General features: G+C 42.6%; 1 protein-coding gene and 1 long non-coding RNA gene across 4 annotated transcripts in view; one reads left to right on the top strand and one right to left on the bottom strand.

Moving 5' to 3' along the window:
- Positions 1-18,368, bottom strand: part of STIM2 (stromal interaction molecule 2) — a 137,705-nt gene that overhangs the window by 17,601 nt on the left and 101,736 nt on the right. For all 3 annotated transcript variants that reach the window (XM_056556051.1, XM_056556058.1, XM_056556067.1), the window contains 4 exons: positions 17,560-17,671; positions 13,135-13,250; positions 12,731-12,908; positions 7,948-8,125 (listed from right to left, as the gene is read on the bottom strand). In XM_056556051.1, the coding sequence (XP_056412026.1) occupies positions 7,948-8,125; positions 12,731-12,908; positions 13,135-13,250; positions 17,560-17,671 (584 nt within the window). The remainder of the gene's footprint in view (positions 1-7,947; positions 8,126-12,730; positions 12,909-13,134; positions 13,251-17,559; positions 17,672-18,368) is intronic.
- Positions 1-18,368, top strand: part of LOC130355662 (uncharacterized) — an 80,751-nt gene that overhangs the window by 58,426 nt on the left and 3,957 nt on the right. The window lies entirely within an intron of this gene.

The following is an 18,368-nucleotide window of genomic DNA, read 5'->3' as shown; positions in this document are numbered from 1 at the left end:
AACTGGGTCCAAAAAGTTAAACAGATTTGTAAATTACTTCTATTAAAAAAATCTTAATCCTTCCAATAGTTATTAGATTCTGAAGTTGAGTTGCTGTTTTCTGTCTAACTGCTTTCTGATGACTCACGTCCCGGGAGCTGTCCAGCTCCTATGGAGATATTCTCCCATCATGCAAGGGATATTCTCCCATCATGCACAGCTCCCGGGATGTGACATCATCATTGAGCAGTTAGACAGAAAATTTCAGAAGCTAATAACTATTGGAAGGATTAAGATTTTTTAATAGAAGTAATTTACAAATCTGTTTAACTTTCCAGAGCCAGTTGATATATATAAAAAAGTTTTTGCTTGGAATACCCCTTTAAGGACAAAGCGATTTTAGTTTTTTCCTCCTCCCCTTCTAAAAATCATAACACTTTAAATTTTTGCACCTACAGACCCATATGAGGGCTTGTTTTTTGGGTCACCAATTGTACTTTGTAAGGACTTCTGCTGCAAAAAAAAAAAAAAACTTACTAGTGGGGTGAACAAAAAATGCTATTTTATAACTTTTGGGGGCTTCCATTTCTACACAGTGCACTTTTAGGTAAAAATGACACCTTTTCTTTATTCTGTAGATCCATAAGATTAAAAAGACGCAATTCATGTAGGTTTTATTTTATTACTTTAAAAAAATCCTAACTACATGTACCAAAATTATCATGTTTACAATTATCTTCTGACCCCTATTACTTTTTTATTTTTCCGCAAACGGGGCTATATGAGGGGTCATTTTCTGCGCTGTGATCTGTAGTTTTTATCAGCATGGGCCCGATCTGTAATTCTTGGCATAAACCCTGGGTCCTGGCTGCTGACCTCTAAAGGACCAGGGGTGTACCTGTACGCCCTGGTCATGTTACCAGTATTTAAAACACGCTCTTCGCCCTTAAGGTGTTAAAGGGTATTCCAGGATTTTTTTTATTTCACTATGCTACAGGGGCTATAAAGTTAGTTTAGTTACTAATATAGTGTCAGTACCTGTGTTTGGGGCAAAGATCACTTAAGAATTGACAGACCAACCATCAATGTTTATTTTTAACAGCATACAAAATGTGTGTCATCTTAGTTTTTCCCAAACTGCAGTGCGGCCTGAGACATTACATCACTAGTCAGGTGCTCAAAGGGAGCCTGACTGCTTCAATGACTTGGTGGGAGATCATACTCCACGGGGCTGCAGGGAATTGTCCCATGTATGCTTCAATGGGTGGGGTAGCTGATGTTTGGGAGGGAGAAAAAATTTACCTCACACTTACAAAAAAGGGATCCTGGGACTTGTTGTTGGAGGGAGGGAACTGCCATAGCTATTTCACAAAAAGAAATCGGCAGCATTATGGTGGACTCAACACAGCTAATTAGCACCAAGACCAGAATGGATCCTTCCTAAGCATGTCTATTACTGTTTGGCAGGTAAGTACTAAAATCACCTTATGGTGGATAACCACTTTAAAGTTTTAAATGTTTTAAAAGTTTTAAACATTTTACTGAAGACTAAAGAAAGTTGCTTCAAACTGCATTCCAGAAACTCATAAATGGTTTAAAAAAATAAAAAATAAAAAAATAAAAATACAAAAAGGTGTCCATAGCGGTTAGGAGAATTCCTTTTTCTTGCCGTCTTTTCCAGCATGCATCAGCATTAATGCCTAATTTCTCCTCATTATGCAGGAGAATTATTGTACATTTTGGCAACTACCTATTAAAGTAGAAATTTAGCCAAAATAACCTCCTGACATTAAAGAACACTGGTTAAAACTACAACACTTAACGAAACAAATAAATAAAAAAACCTGATACTACTCTTAGATTTCCATTACTGGACATTTCCCAAAGTTGTAAACAGAGTAACATGGATATTAATGGCCAATGTCAACATGACAAGTCAAAGGCATCCAACCGCTTAACGCAGACACCTCTTCTTGATATCAGGGTTAGAATGGTAAGGTGGCACTAACAGTCTTTTGAAATGCTGCAAAATATTTTAGTTGGACTTTCCCTTTCATGAAGGGCTCCATTGTGCATTAAATTGGATTTAGCATTATTTTACTGGAGTATAAGAGGCATGCCTTCCCCATATGAACAAGCTAGACACTCTGAAGGGTTTATCACTTAATAAAGTGGGGAAGCTGCTATCATTACTAGTTTTGGCATATAGATAGGGACTGTCTAAAATAGATGACACCTTTTAACCCCTTAAGGGCACAGCTCATTTTGGCCTTGAGGACAATTTTAATTTTTGCTTTTGTTTTCGCTTCTCGCTTTTTAAAGAGCAATAACTTATTTTTGATCCACAGATTGATATAAAAAAAGGATATGGTAACAATAACTTTCATTTCATCATAAAATGAATGGTGCAACAAAAAAAATACTATTTGTGTGGGGGAGATTGAAAAGAAAAGAGCAATTTGTTGCACAATGCCATGGTGCTGCGGTCATTTAAATGTTCAAGAGCCCGTACCTTTCATTTACGTGTTGTATAACCCATACCTTTACACAAAGTGCATTCTATAATGTAAACAACATTGTTATGGTTACAATTCATGCATTGTTTAACCCCTTAACGACACAGGACATAAACGTACGTCCTGATGCGGTGGTACTTAACGCACCAGGACATCCATTTAAGTCCTGTACATGACGCGAGCACTGACGTGGTGCTCGCATCATGCTTGGCAGGTCCCAACTGCTATCAGCAGCCAGGGACCTGCTGGTAATGGCGGACATCAGCAAACACACTGATGTCCGCCATTAAACCCTGATACCATGATCAATACAGATCACGGCATTTGATTGTCCAACATTGCGGTCGGAGGACCCCTTACCTGTCTCCAGGGGTCTCCTGCTCTGGTTTGCGAATGAGCATACCAGAGCAGAAGATCGCCTATAACACTGACCAGTATTAGCAATCAAATGATTGCTATAAAAATAGTCCTATGAAAAGTGTAAAAAAAAAATAATAATCCCCTCCCCCAATAAAAATGTAAATAGTCCTTTTTTTCTAATTTTACCCCCAAAAAGCGTAAAAAAAAGGGAACATATTTGGTATCGCCACATGCGCAAATGTCCGATCAAAATATAATGTTAATTATCCCATATGATGAACGACATAAACGTAAAAAAATAAATTAAAAAAAGTCCCAAATTGTCATTTCTCTAATTTTTTTATTATTAAAAAAGTGATTAAAAAGGTTAAATATAAGCAAATGTGGTATCAATAAAAACTACAGATCACAGCGCAAAAAATTTACCCTCATACCATCCAGTATACGGAAAATTGAGAAAGTTATAGGTGGTCAAACCAGGGCAATTTTAAACACTAATTTTGTTAAAGTTTGAGATTTTTTTTAAAAGCATATAACATGGGTATCATTTTAACCATATTGACCCACAGAATAAAGAAAATGTAATTTTCACCGTAAAGTGGACAGCTTGAAAACAAAGCCTTCTAAAATTTGCTAAATTTTCTTTCAATTTCCCCACATAATATTTTGTTGGTTGCGCTGTACATTTTATGGTGAAATGAGTGATGTCATTACAAAGTAAAATTGGTCGCGCAAAAAATAAGCCCTCATACTAGTATGTGGATGGAAATAGAAGAGTTATGATTTTTAGAAGGCGAGGAGGAGAAAACAAAAATGCTAAATAAAATTGCCCTGGTCCTTAAGGCCAAAACGGGCTGTGTCCTAAAAGGGGTACTCCGCTGCTCAGCGTTTGGAACAAACTGTTACGAAGGCTGGAGCCGGCGACGGGAGCTTGTGACGTCATAGCCCCGCCCCCTCATGAAGTCACACCCCGCCCCTCAATGCAAGTCTATGGGAGGGGGCGTGACGGCTGTCACGCCCTCTCCCATAGACTTGCATTGAGGGGTGGGGTGTGACTTCATGAGGGGACGGGGCTATGACATCACGAGCTCCCGTCGCCGGCTCCAGAGTTCGGAACAGTTTCTTCCAAACGCTGAGCAGCGGAGTACCCCTTTAAGGGGTTAATGAAAAATGTTTTAGTGCCTTCCACACTTTCAAACTGCTTGGTAGGTTTGACATAATTACAGGTACGACATACTTTATGGTCACATTTGAAAAATCTTTTCTGAGCTAACCAACTATTTCTAGAATCAGTTTGGGTAAGGACAACACTGGGTGATAATTGATCTCTCTCCTGGACACCACATGTCAAACATTCTGCAATATCCTCAAAAGGAATAATGTAAGTGTCTCAATACAATATTCTTGACACTATTAAATTGAGGGGAGAACGTGAGGGCAAGGACAAGTCTATCAATGTGTTCCCTGGTAGTGGACAATGGGTTGACTAGTGTACTACGATCTTTTTTAGCCGATTGGCTCTAGATAATGTATGGGATGACCCCCTACATTTTAGTCTATGCACTAGTTCATAAGGCTGTGTTTTAAATACCTCAGAATCAGTGGAATTTCGTTTTTAATCTATTTAGCTCTCCTATCGGAATGGCTTGCATAGTGTGAATAGGATGATTACTGTCGGCTCTCAATATAGTATTTCCAGATATAGGCTTACATTAAGTAACCACAGAAATGTTGTTCTTATCCTTGCCTGTCAATTCTAAATCAAGAAAAACGATGGAAGTTGAATTAATCTGATCGGTAAATTTAAGATTGTACGGATTCGTGTTGGGGTATTCAGCAAACACTGGTACGGATGCTGCATCTCCCCCCCCCCCCTCCCTCCAAATGAGGAGGAGGTAGTCAATAAAGCGTCCGTACCACTGTATGGTGTCACCAAAATGGTTAAACTAACAAGATGGAGAATGTCTCGTCCCCATAGAAACACCGCTTGTTTTGACAAAATACAGTTACAGCATTTTTTTTACAGTTCACTTTAGGTACAAGAGCTCCATTTGGAATTAAAGTCCGTTGTGAACTGCTATTTTATTATTAACTAGCTGAGTACCCGGCGTTGCCCGGTTTTTCCTTCCTAATCCTTGTTAGGGAGGAAAATAAACAAAAGGAGGAAGCTTTTGACTTCATATCCCGTCCTCATAGATTGTTGTCATATCTCGTCCTCCTATCCTGACCCGTAATATGTGTACCAGGTATTGAAATATGTCCAGCTGTACGGAAGATATGTGGGAACATACATTTCCCATTGATTTGCATGGGACTTTAAACAAAAACCCCGACCCTCACAAATGGGGGTAGTTAAGGGTTACATTAACTATCCTATATTTTAGGTGGACATATAAGTAACATGTGACCAAGTATTATCGAAATATCTCCAGCCATTTGGAAGTTATGCAGTAACATATATTTCCCATAGACTTATACGGGACTTTAAACCTAAACCCCGCCCCTGGCAAATGGGGGTGAGTAAGGGTTAAATCACCTATCCTATGTTTGTTGTTGACATATAAGTAACATGTGTGCCAAGTTTCATGTTAATATCTTTAGGCGTTTGGACGTGATACTGGAACATACACACATACATACAGACACCCTCACTGGCCCTTATTTACGAAGTGTTGTGTAGGTTTCTTTGTGGGTTTTAATTCCCTACAATTTATTTTCCACGGTATTTACTAAGGTTTCCCTACTTTTTCCACTTTCCCTACACTTTGCTTTCTTTACACATGCTCTGATCTGTAGGGTTTCCTCAGCTCAAATCCGCCACATTGTATGTGGAAACCTTAGTAAATATGTAGGGTTTTTGTGAAAATATCAGGAGCACGCCCCTTTTCAGAGACCACACACCCTTTTCCCGGCGACCATGCCCCTTTTTCGGGTTTTCTCAGCAAAATGGAGAGTTAGTCAGGGTTTTTTCAATTCTGGCGCAAATTCTGGCACACATTCTGGCGCAGACAGAATTTGTGGCGCAGACAGAATTTGTGGCGCAATGCAACAGAATCTTGCGCACAACCCGACAAAACATGTCTGATTTGCAATAGTAAATGAGGGCCATTGAGTTTTATGTATATAGATGAATAGTGCTGCCAGTACTGTTATTTCTTTACTTTTGTAACATGCTTACCTGATTCAATATGTTTTTAGGACTGTTGATTTTATGAAGTGTGTCATACTATCTTAGGCTGCTTTCACACTATAAAATTCATCAGTTTTAAAGATCTGTCTGATGTTCAGTCATGAAAACCCTGCAAATCGGCCGTTATGGGCGTTAGAAAATCCCATTATAGTCTATGGGATTTTTACATTATCCGTTTTAATCAGTTATTAATAACGGATGTTATTTTGTGACTGGAGAATGAACGGAAGAAATAGTGCATGCACTATTTCTCCCGTTACCATCTTCCGTCACAAAATAACGTCCGTTATTAATAACGGACTATAACGGATTAAAACGGATAATGAAAAAATCCCATAGACTATAATGGGATTTTGTAACGACCGTTTAATGGCCGATTTGCAGGCTTTTCAGGACTGAACATCAGACGGATCTTTAAAATGGATGAATTTTATAGTGTGAAAGCAGCCTTATTGTTGCCGTCTTCTCTCTGGTGGAGGGTGAGGTATTGGAGCTTCTTACAGCTCCGACCAGGGTTTAGGTATTTAAGCCCCCACCTGAGAGCAGTCGGACATCACCGAGGAAGAGCGCATGCGCTCAAAACGCGTTTAATGCTGTAGTTGATTTTACCTGTGTGTATTAAGTTTCGAAATAGCTGCATTTCTATATGTGCTGGATCATCGACCACTTTTTCAAGAATTTGCTGTGTGCCTAGCTGGGCACAGGTCCGGCCACTTAACCCTTTAACGACGCAGGACGTAAATGTACGTCCTGGTGACGTGGTACTTAACGCACCATGACGTACATTTATGTCCTGAGCATAACCGCGGGCATCGGAGCGATGCCGGCATCATGCGCGGCAGGTCCCGGCTGTGGATCGCAGCCAGGGACCTGCCGGTAATGGCGGACACCCGCGATCCCACGGATGTCCGCCATTAACCCCTCAGATGCGGTCACTTAACAGGATGATCGGATCGCCCGCAGCGCTGCCGCGGCGATCCGATCATCCTGGACGGCAGACGGAGGTCCCACCACCTGCCTCCGCTGTCTTCCGGGACTCTTCTGCTCTGATCTGCCTTCCCGCAGAGCAGAAGATCACCGATAACCCTGATCAGTGCTATGTCCTATACATAGCACTGAACAGGATTAGCAATTGAGTGATTGCTTTAAATAGTCCCCTATGGGGACTATTAAAGTGTAAAAATATAAGTAAAAAAAGTAAAAAATAAAAAAAAAGTAAAAAAAAATGTGAAAAACCCTCTCCCCCAATAAAAACGTAAATTGTCCCATTTTCCCTATTTTACCCCCAAAAAGTGTAAAAAAATTATTTTATATACATATTTGGTATCGCTGCGTGTGTAAATATCCGAACTATTAAAATAAAATGTAAATGATCCCGTACTGTGAACGTAAATTGTACAGCGTGAAAACAAAACCTTCCAAAATTTGCAAAATTGCGGTTCTCTTTTTAATTTCCCCACACAAATAGTATTTTTTTGGTTGCGCCATACATTTTACGATAAAGTGAGTGATGGCATTACAACGGACAACTGGTCGCGCAAAAAACAAGCCCTCTTACTAGTCTGTGGATGAAAATATAAAAGAACTGATTTTTTTGAAGGGGAGGAGGAAAAAAGGAGTCCTTAAGGTCCAAATGGGCTGAGTCCTTAAGGGGTTAAATGGGGTTAAAAGGTGAGCTGGATTTTGTGACTATTATTAACTTGGTAATGAAATATCACCTGAAGGAACGCATAAATGATTGTGCAAAATGCATTAAGCTTTGTATCACAAAAAATGAAAATCACGCTGAAGATGTTATGAAGTTAATAAAAGGTTCCAGACTTTAGGAACACCCTGTATAATCTAGAAATTGACTGATCTGAAGAATTAAGTAGTGACCCATTGATGTGTGTAACAACATACCTGCACCAATTCCTCTTCTGCATACTTCAGTCTACTGAGTTCACATTCTGCTCCTTCCCTTAGTTCTCGCAGGCGATGAGCCTCCCTCTTAGCGTCGCTGATTTCATCCATTAACTTTCGCTCTAGATTTTGTTTTTCTACAGCCACAGTCCTGTTTTCTTCTTGGGCTTTGTCTAACCTTTAAGAGAATGAACAAATGTAAATTCATATAAAAACTAAAGATAGAAGAAGAAATAAGGAAAGATAAGAGCACAGAAATATCACAAAGGGTTCTCATTATGAATGAAAGTAATGCAAGACAAAAACTCTCCTAACTAGCCCTGCCTTAATATCTACTGTATGTCTACTGTATGCACAGAGGAATGCAACATGGTCGGTATCTGGAACATGCAGTCATGGCCGTAAATGTTGGCACCCCTGAAATTTTACGAGAAAGGGAAGTATTTCTCACAGAAAAGGATTGCAGTAACACATGTTTTGCTATACACATGATTATTCCCTTTGTGTGTATTGGAACTAAAACAAAAAGGAGGAGGAAAAAAGAGCAAATTGGACCACACCAAACTCCAAAAATGGTCTGGACAAAATTTTTGCCACCCTTTCAAAACTGTGGATAAATAAGATCGTTTCAAGCATGTGATGCTCATTTAAACTCACCTGGGGCAAGTAACAGGTGTGGGCAATATAAAAAGCACATAAAAAGGAGAGAAGTTCACTTAGTCTCTGCGTGCCACACTAAGCATGGACAACAGAAAGGTTGGGGTTGTTTTGTTGCCTCTGGCACTGGGTGCCTTGAATGTGTTCTAGACATCATGAAATCTGAGGATTACCAACGGATTTTGGGTCGCACTGTACAGCCCAGTGTAAGAAAGCTGGGTTTGCGTCCAAGATCTTGGGTCTTCCAGCAGGACAAAGACCCTCAACATATGTCAAAAAGCACAAGAAATGGATGGCAACAAAGTGCTGGAGAGTCCTGAAGTGGCAGTAATGAGTCCAGATCTAAATCCCATTGAACACCTGTGGAGAAATCTTAAAATTGCTGTTGGGAAAAGGCGCCTTCCAATAAGAGAGACCTGGAACAGTTTGCAAAGGAAGAGTGGTTCAACATTCCGGCTGAGAGGTGTAAGAAGCTTATTGATGGTTATAGGAAGCCACTGTTCTCAGTTATTTTTTCCAAAGGGTGTGCAACCAAATATTAAGTTAAGGGTGCCAATAATTTTGTCCAGCCCATTTTTGGAGTTTGGTGTGACATTATGTCCAATTTGCTTTTTTTTTTTTAGTTACAATACACATAAAGGGAATAAACATGTGTATAGCAAAACGTGTTACTGCAATCCTTTTCTGTGAGAAATACTTAATTTTCTAGAAACATTTCAGGGGTGCCAACATTTACGGCCATGACTGTACACAGCTTTAGGGTCTATTCCCATGTACAGAATTCTGTGCAGGATTTGAAGATGCAGATTTGATTATGTTCACTCATTTAGTTTATTTTAAATATCTGCAGCTTCCAATTAGAGATGAGCGAACTTACAGTAAATTTGATTTGTCACAAACTTCTCGGCTCGGCAGTTGATGACTTTTCCTGTGTAAATTAGTTCAGCTTTCCGGTGCTCCGGAGGGCTGGAAAAGGTGGATACAGTCCTAGGAAAGAGTCTCCTAGGACTGTATCCACCTTTTCCAGCCCACGGGAGCACCTGAAAGCTGAACTAATTTATGCAGTTAAAGTAATCAACTGCCGAGCCGAGAAGTTCGTGACAAATCGAATTTACTGTAAGTTCGCTCATCTCTACTTCCAATCCTGTGCATCAAAAATGCCCAGGATACTGTATGTGTGGATACACTCTTAAAGAGCTTGTCTCCCAAAGACTAATCCGATGATTAAATCGTAACTCCAGTCACTGCGGCAGCAGAATATCTGTTTACATTTTTGCAGCACCTTAATAGCCCAAGAATTTCCTCAGACTACAGTGATCAGGATACGGATATGGCAGAAGTCCCATGCAAGTCTATAGACTTTGCACAAATCAGGATACAGATTTGACAGTCTCAGGCAAGTCTCAAGCTACGAATGTAACATTTAAAATTTAAACAAACAGATATCCTGCTGCTGAACCATGACTGGAAATACTCTAAGTCATTATATTGTCTCCTAATGTCATACAAAGCATGGGGTCTGGGCTCAGATGCACTCTATATGGGCCACAGTGGAAAGCTGATCACAAACAGCATATCTTGCTCTGATGGACAGAGGCCGTCTAATGCATGAGGACTGGATGGTCAGATGCAGAGTCCCCAGGTATTACCATATTTTTCGCCCTATAGGACGCACCGGCGTATAAGACGCACCCAATTTATAGGTGCAAAATCTAAAAAAAAATAAAGATTTTGAACCCAATAGTGGTCTTCAATCTGCGGACCTCCAGATGTTGCAAAACTACAACTCCCAGCATGCCCGGACAGCCGTTGGCTGTCCGGGCATGCTGGGAGTTGTAGTTTTGCAACATCTGGAGGTCCGCAGATTGAAGACCACTGCATAGGAGGTAATACTCACGTGTCCCCGCCGCTCCGGACACGTCATGGCTGCCCTGGATGTCGCTCCATCGCTGTCGCTCCGGAACGTCTCTGCTGCCGGCCAGGTATCCTTGCTCTCCGTTGCTGCCATCACGTCGTTACGCACGCCGACGCACGTACGCGACAACGAGGAAGGAGAACGCCGGCCATACAGGGGATCCCTGAACGGAGAAGACACCGAGGAGGCAGGTAAGGTCCCTCCCGGTGTCCTGTAAGCACTAACCCGGCTATTCAGTCGGGCTGTTCGGGACCGCCGCGGTGAAATCACGGCGGTCCCAAACAGCCCGACTGAACAGCCGGGTTAGTGTCACTTTCCCTTTAGACGCAGCAGTCAGCTTTGATCGCAGTGTCTGAAGGGTTAATACAGGACATCACCGCGATCGGTGATGTCCTGTATTAGCCGCGGGTCCCGACCGTTGATGGCCGCAGGGACCGCCGCGATAGGTGTGTATTCGCCGTATAAGATGCACCGACTTTTCCCCCCCAGTTTTGGGGAAGAAAAAGTGCGTCTTATACGGCGAAAAATACGGTAATAGCTTTGTGAGACAAGTCGTAAATACTAGGGATGACCATTATTTAGCTCCACTCCGTGGCGGATGACTGGCGACTACAGCTGCCACACCCCCTCCATTCAGGGCTATGGGAGGAGGTGTGACGGCTACGTACTAGCGGTCACACCCCTCCCGTAGACATGAATGGAGGGGCGTGGGGTGACATCATGAACACAGAAGCTCCACGCTCCCGTGCTTCGGATGCCTCTGCTGCCGGCCCAGAGATCGCGGGTGTCCCCAGCGGCAGGACCCCCGCAATCGAACATCATATCCCCTATCCTAGCGCCACTTACTGTAATGATGCAAAATCTACACCTGCGTAAAAACTAGAATCTAAAAAGATGTAACTTAAACCTGAATTAAAAAAAATTGTCCTGGCGACATGTCAAAAGATTTGATTGGTGGAGGGCCTGAGTGTTCAGACCTCTGCCCATCAGAAGCAGGGAGAAGCCTCAGTGTCACGTGATGGAGACACGTTCATAGACATACATGGCGAGTTTATCTCAATCACATGACACAGATCAAGGAGAGAACGCGCTGAGTGTAAACTTCTACAAACTTGTTCTCCTTATTCTTGTTCTGAACACTCAGACCCCCTGCCGATCAACACTTTTGACATATCACAAGTTTTTACACAATACAGTGGCCACTTAAAGGGGTACTCCGGTGGAAAACTTTTTTTTTTTTTTTAAATGAACTGGTGCCAGAAAGTTAAACAGATTTGTGAATGACTTCTATTAAAAATAATCTTAATCCTTTTAGTACTTTTTCGCAGCTGTATGCTACAGAGAAAATTCTTTACTTTTTGGATTACTTTTTTGTGTTGTCCACAGTGCTCTCTGCTGACACCTCTGTCCGTGTCAGGAACTGTCCGGAGCAGCATAGGTTTGCTATGGGGATTTTCTCCTGCTCTGGACAGTTCCTGATACAGGCATCAGCAGAGAGCATTGTGGATAACACAAAAAAAGAAATTCAAAAAGTAAAGAATTTCCTCTGTAGCATACAGCTGCTAAAAAGTACTGAAAGGATTAAGATTTTTTTTTATAGAAGTCATTTACAAATCTGTTTACATTTCTGGCACCAGTTCATTTAAAAAAAAAAAAAAAAAAAAAAAAAAAAAAAAAAAGGTTTCCACCGAAGTATGCTGCTAAAAGAAAGAGTTCATCGTGCAACAAGAAAATGCGTATTTTTTAACAATCCAGTGCCCAAAAAAACAGTGTCTTATAAAGGATATGTTCACACTGGGGGAACAAAAAAATAAAAAATAAAAAAGTCACTTTCAGATCGGTTCTACTTGGAATTCACAATAAATCAACTGAAGCTTGAAAGAAAAAAAAAGAAAAATCTGTCAGGCTTGCGGGGAGTTGTATTTATTTATTTTTTTTTTTAAAACAGGTGAAGGCAAACTGGCTGGAAAACACTGCCCTAAACTAACCCACCAACATGTGAGGCACATTAAGTGGTGCACAGTAAGCAAAATATAATGTGGTGGATTTGCATGTGTGTGCAGAGCATCTCAAGGCTGACGAACTAAACATTTGCGTTACAATGGAATATTTTTTTTACACCATTTCAGTTTCCTAGTCTTTGCATGCAAAGCCAGTCGTGAAAGTCAACAAGCTGTTTTCTTAGCATTCCAGCTATGACGCAGCTCTAACCTTTCCTGCAGCTCGAGGAGACTCAGCTCAGCCTTCTGTAGCCCTTCCAAGTCTTTCATCATCTGGGATATATGTTCCTTTGAGGTCTTGTTCTGCGTATAGGCAAACCAGCACCCACCAACGCCGATCACTATAGAAATGGTCAGTACAAAATCCTTCACCCAGTTATGAGGGGGGCCTGAAAAACAATGGTCAATGGTGGTAAAGCTATAAGAGAGGCCCACCGTCTAGTAACTATCAACGGAGCCCTTATACCAGTATCTCCAAACCAGGGTGCCTCCAGCTGTTGCAAAACTTCAACTCCCATCATGCCCGGACAGCCAAAGGCTGTCCGGGCATGCTGGGAGTTGTAGTTTTGCAATAGCTGGAGGCACCCTGGTTGGGAGAGACAGCCCTATACTCACGTGTTAATGGTCCAAACAGAACAACATCCAATGCCTTAAGGTGAAGTTTCTGTCTGTGGTTTCGATCTTGGATCTTGAGTTGTGAGAACATAAATGCCGGCTCATTCACAGCTATTCTGTAGGCAAAATAGAAGAAAATAACATATTATAATACATTCTTTCCATTTACATCACACTGAAAAGAATGGGATGAATACTGTTAAAGGAGTAGTCCAGTTTAGAAAAAAAATCTCCTCTATCCAAAGGATAGGGGATAGGTATCAGATCGTGGGGAGCCTGACCACTCGGACCCCCCTGCGACTTTCCCCCTGCACAGAGCGGTGGTTGAAATGCCCCCTCCATGCATCTCTATGGGAGAGCTGGAGATCCACTAGTACAGCGCTTCGCTCTCCCATAGAGATGCATGGAGGGAGCGTGCCGAATACCGCTCCATGAAGAGCAAGGACCCAAATATGCACCTCACAGATTGCTGAAGATACAGCCGAGGGGAAGGCAGAGCAGTGTAAGGCTGGGTTCCCATTACGTTTTCCCCCATACGGGAGCGCATACGGCCGGGGAGAGCTAAAAACTTGCGCTCCCGTATGCATTTCTATGCGCTCCCGTATGTAATTCATTTCAATGAGCCGACTGCAGTGAAACGTTCAGTCCGGTCGGCTCATTTTTGCCCCGTATGCGCTTTTTCCCCGCACCTAAAACCGTGGTCGACCACGGTTTTAGGTCCGGTTGTAAAAGCGCATACGGGGCAAAAATGTGCCGACCGGACCGAACGTTTCACTGCAGTCGGCTCATTGAAATGAATTACATACGGGAGCGCATAGAAAGGCATACGGGAGCGCAAGTTTTTAGCTCTCCCCGGCCGTATGCGCTCCCGTATAGGGGAAAACGTAATGGGAACCTAGACTTACAGCTGGTGCGATTGGCTGAGAGGATGTACACAACTCCCTCCGCTCCAAGCACTTTCATTGTACAGCAGATGAACACCACTGTGCATTTCTACATCCTGAACACAATGAATGCTGACATGATCACTGAATGAAGCTGCTTGGAGCTGAGAGAGGGGTGTCCGTCCTCTCAGCCAATCACGGCAGCTGTTACACTGCCCTGCTCTGCCTTCCCCTCAGCTATATCTTCGGAGAGCTGAGGGGAGGAGCAAACGCAGAGCTGTAGAGGACGCAGATATGCACCTCCAAACAGAGCACTTTGCAGGAGATTTGCATAACCCTTTGGATAGGGGATAAGTTTTCCAAACTGGAGGAGTTCCCCTTTAATGCTACCAACCATTCCTTTGTTACTTTATAGTTGTGAGGTAATTTGGTGGCATGGAGTTCTGTCGAGCTGGACATGGTCACAGTCCACACCAGACCCCATCTCTCTCTACAAAAAGGGTCTCAGCCCATTCCTTTCAGCTAAAGCAGTGGTCTCCAAAATGTGGACATCCAAAGGTTTCAAAACTACAAATCCTAGCCTGCTTGGAAAGACAATGGCATGCTGGGAGTTGTAGTTTGGCACCACCTGGAGGTCCACAGTTTGGAGACCATTGAGCTCGAGAGTGCCATATCAAAAGCCAGTGTGCTGCAGAAACTGATGCATATTGCTACATAATGCTGCTGGTCTACAGCTTAAAGGAAAACTGTCAGCTTACTACCCCTGCACTAACCAGCGGTACTGGCTGGTAGTGTAGGGGACGCTGATCAGTTTCATGCTTACTGTGCCCGGATCCATCACGCTGAAATCTTCGCTTTTCTGTATATGCTAATTAGGTGTTAACTGGCGCAGGCGGGGTTACTGGCACTCTGACGTCAGCGCCGCTCTTCCGCAGCGTTGGCCAGCTCATCTATTTTCCTCCCCTCCCTCCGCCTCTCCCTTTTCTCCCAGCTCTGTAATGAAGAGGCGAAGGGGAAGGGAGGGAAGGAATATAGATGAGCTGGCCCAGTGCCAGTAACCCCGCCTATGCCAGTTAGCAGTTATAGGGTATACATTGTTATAATTCTGTTATCTATGTCTATAAATGCTCTTATCTACTGCAAAACGTTTCACTACCTATTTCATTAAACCAAACCATCTACCTTAAATGATCCAACAATAACAGTTCCATTGACTGCCCAGTTCACACTGAGGAATTTCTGCTGTTCCGCCTGAAGATAGAACATGTTCATTCTACAGGTGGAATCCATGGGTGAATGCCCACTAAAATCAATGGGATCTCTTTTTTTCCCATGACAAAATAAGTTTCACACTGAATTGATGCAGATATACCAAGCGGAAATTCTGCCCGAATTCTGCGGAAGGGAGAAAAGGTCAAAAAACAAGATTTTCCTGACCAAAAAATAATATATTCACGTCCTCAACAAACAATAAGGCCACTTTACTGAAGTATAGTGGACTTGTTTTTTTTTCTGTAAATATGTGAACATTGCACAATATTTTACAAAGGAATTTTTTCTGCTGAAGTTTTGCTCTCATTTCTGCCTTTGTGTTGACAATGACCTTTGCATGAGGGATTAGTTAGTGTAGTCACCTACTGGATGTTTTTCCATTAATGCAACTGCGAATGCGTGAATTTTTTTTTACCGCACCAAAATCTGCACAATATGGCAATGAGACCGGTCAAGACTACTGCTGAAATGTTCAAATCCATGTACATTTACCCTAATACAGCGTATCCCCCAGGACCTGCCCTCCCTAATGCTCTTATATTCAAATGACATTGCAGCCATGTTTAAATGTGGTACTCCGCCCCTAGACATCTTATCCCATTATCCAAAGGATAGGGGATAAGATGTCTGATCGCGAGGGTCCCGCTGCTGGGGACCCCCACTATCTTAGTGCTGCACTAAGTGTTCGTTTAGAGTGTCGGGTGCAGTGCTGGAGGCTCGTGACGTCACGGCCACGCCCCTCAATGCAAGTCCACCGCCCTCCCATAGACCTGCATTGAGGAGGCGTGGCCATGATGATGTCATGAGCAGGGGGTGGCCGTGAAGTCAAGAGCCTCCGCCCCACTTGGCTGTAATCCAGCACGGTGCAAAGTTCGCTCCGTGCACCGGATGTCTGGGGTCTGCAAAATTATACTCATCAAGCAAATATAAATATCATCTAGGTGTCTACATATTTTGGTCATGTAGTACAAGCCCTTCAGTTGTCCTCTTGTGTCAAGTTGTTAAAAATTCCATTCATCCAATGTTTGCTGTATCTGCTGGGTGACTATTAATATGGCTGTCATTACAGGGATTGTCACCCAGCTTTCAGAAACAGCCATGAAGGCTAAGCAGTTATAGTTTACAGGAACAGGGAATCTATTATCGTTGATAAAAATAATAGTGCAGTGGCAGCATAAAGGAAAACATTTATACATGTTTCATCTGATGTGTAACAATGAGTTAAAGAGTCCTTATCCTATGAATAAAACTTTTGACACAGTGTCCACACATGTCAAAAGTTTAGATTGTACTGGGTCTCAAATCCAGTACAATCTAAACCCAGTTTGAAAGTTATGACCATGTGAAGTGCAGCGTAGCGCTCTGTCTGACCTTTTACTTCATAGATTTGCAGTGAAAGGGTCAGGTTTGAGTGACAGCTGTGGAGTAAGGAGAATGCTGGTATGCTCCTCAAGTCACTCCAGCGATGTACGCCTTTGCTATGTCTGAACAATACTCTCCACTGTCATTGCAGCAGTTTTTTTTATAATCTTTGATGGTGTTTTTCTTCATTTAAGAAATGAAAGCCAAGCACTGACAAAACCAACTCTTTGTTAAAGAGGTGATAACACAAACCCTATATTCTTTGTTAAAGATCTAAACTTTGCGGTCTAAGAACTTTGCTGCCCTAAATATTTAGTAGAAGTCTAAGAAAGGTTGTGTTCAGCGGTTACCAAGGATACCAATCTAAATGCTACAGAATGAAGTAACAAGGTCGACCACGGGCCATGTAACCCATTACTCTCACAAAAGGTAAATCGTGCAGGAAATATCACTAAAAGGCTTATTCTACAAAAAAACTTTCAGAAAATCATTGACAGCCCCCAACAATGTAAAGCACTGTATCTGACTGCACATGCACCCCTGAAAACCCTCAGCAATAAAGGTCCCGCCGATTAAGACCCCGGCGATCTCGGTGCAGCCCCCGGCATTCCGTCTCAAAGACAGCGACATAACGTCACGGCCACGCCCCTCCATTCATTTATAGACCTGAATGGAGGGGCAAGGCATGACGCCACTAGGGGGCATGGCCGTGACATCACGTCCCTATCTAAGGTCAGTGCCCGACACAGAATGCCGGGGGCTGCACAGAGATTAGGGGTCCCCAGTGGTGGGACCCCTGAGATCATACATCTTATCCCCTATCCTTTGGATAGGGGATAAGATATATACCCCTTTAAGTGAAAGTTTTGCTAAATCTCCACCTCAGACACAGCATGGTAACTCTTACCTCGGGAGAGTGGTGCCTTTGACAGAGTTTTCCCGAAAGGCCTTCTCATACTGGGGAAGCTCCACAAATTCAAACAGCCACTGTAGAGTCTCTTCTTCTGTCCAGTTATGAACTGCAAGAAAAAAAACTTCATTCATAAAAACCAAGAACAAATATCCTAGGGTAGAATTTGCTACAAAACAACAAATAAAAGGAGTACTCCCCTTCATAAAAAGGACACCCATTGCCTGAGGAAGAACCCGGCCCGGGTTTGAAACCATTGTGTTGCACCCCTGATCTTGTACCAATAAACGCCAGTCTTATTTTAAAAAATATCCTGTGGCTTTTTGGTTTCCTGGGAATAGGCGCCCACGGATTTAACGTCCTGTTTTTCCTTTTCTAATCGAATCTCCTGAATGTGGCCCAACTCTCACCTCTGCATGCAAGGGTCCACTCCCCCCCCCCCCCCACTGCACCCCGGACCCCACTTTTGAAGACTGCTGAAGAGAAATGACAGGGTCCTTTCTGGGCTGATGATTGGCTGTTCGGCACCTTTGGATAGAGGAGAAGTTTTTTTTTATAAAGTTGAGTACCCCTTTACAGAGGCATCCCTCTGTAAAGGGGGGGGGGGTAGTATCAGTACACTAAAGACCCTACTTCACAAATTCAGGATTTTGTGTGATCTCGAGAACAGCACCACGTAAGAAAATAAGGTAAAGACCATTGTGACCAGCGTCATCCACTGTACAAGCAGGTTGGTGTGGGTGACACTTGTCGGTTACCTTTGAAGCTTATCTTTTTTATACAAGCACACATCAATTTTTGTAACA

The sequence above is a fragment of the Hyla sarda genome, chromosome 1 (assembly GCF_029499605.1).
Source record: "Hyla sarda isolate aHylSar1 chromosome 1, aHylSar1.hap1, whole genome shotgun sequence".
NCBI classification, from domain to species: Eukaryota; Metazoa; Chordata; class Amphibia; order Anura; family Hylidae; genus Hyla; species Hyla sarda.
This window is presented reverse-complemented; position numbering and strand designations above follow the sequence as displayed.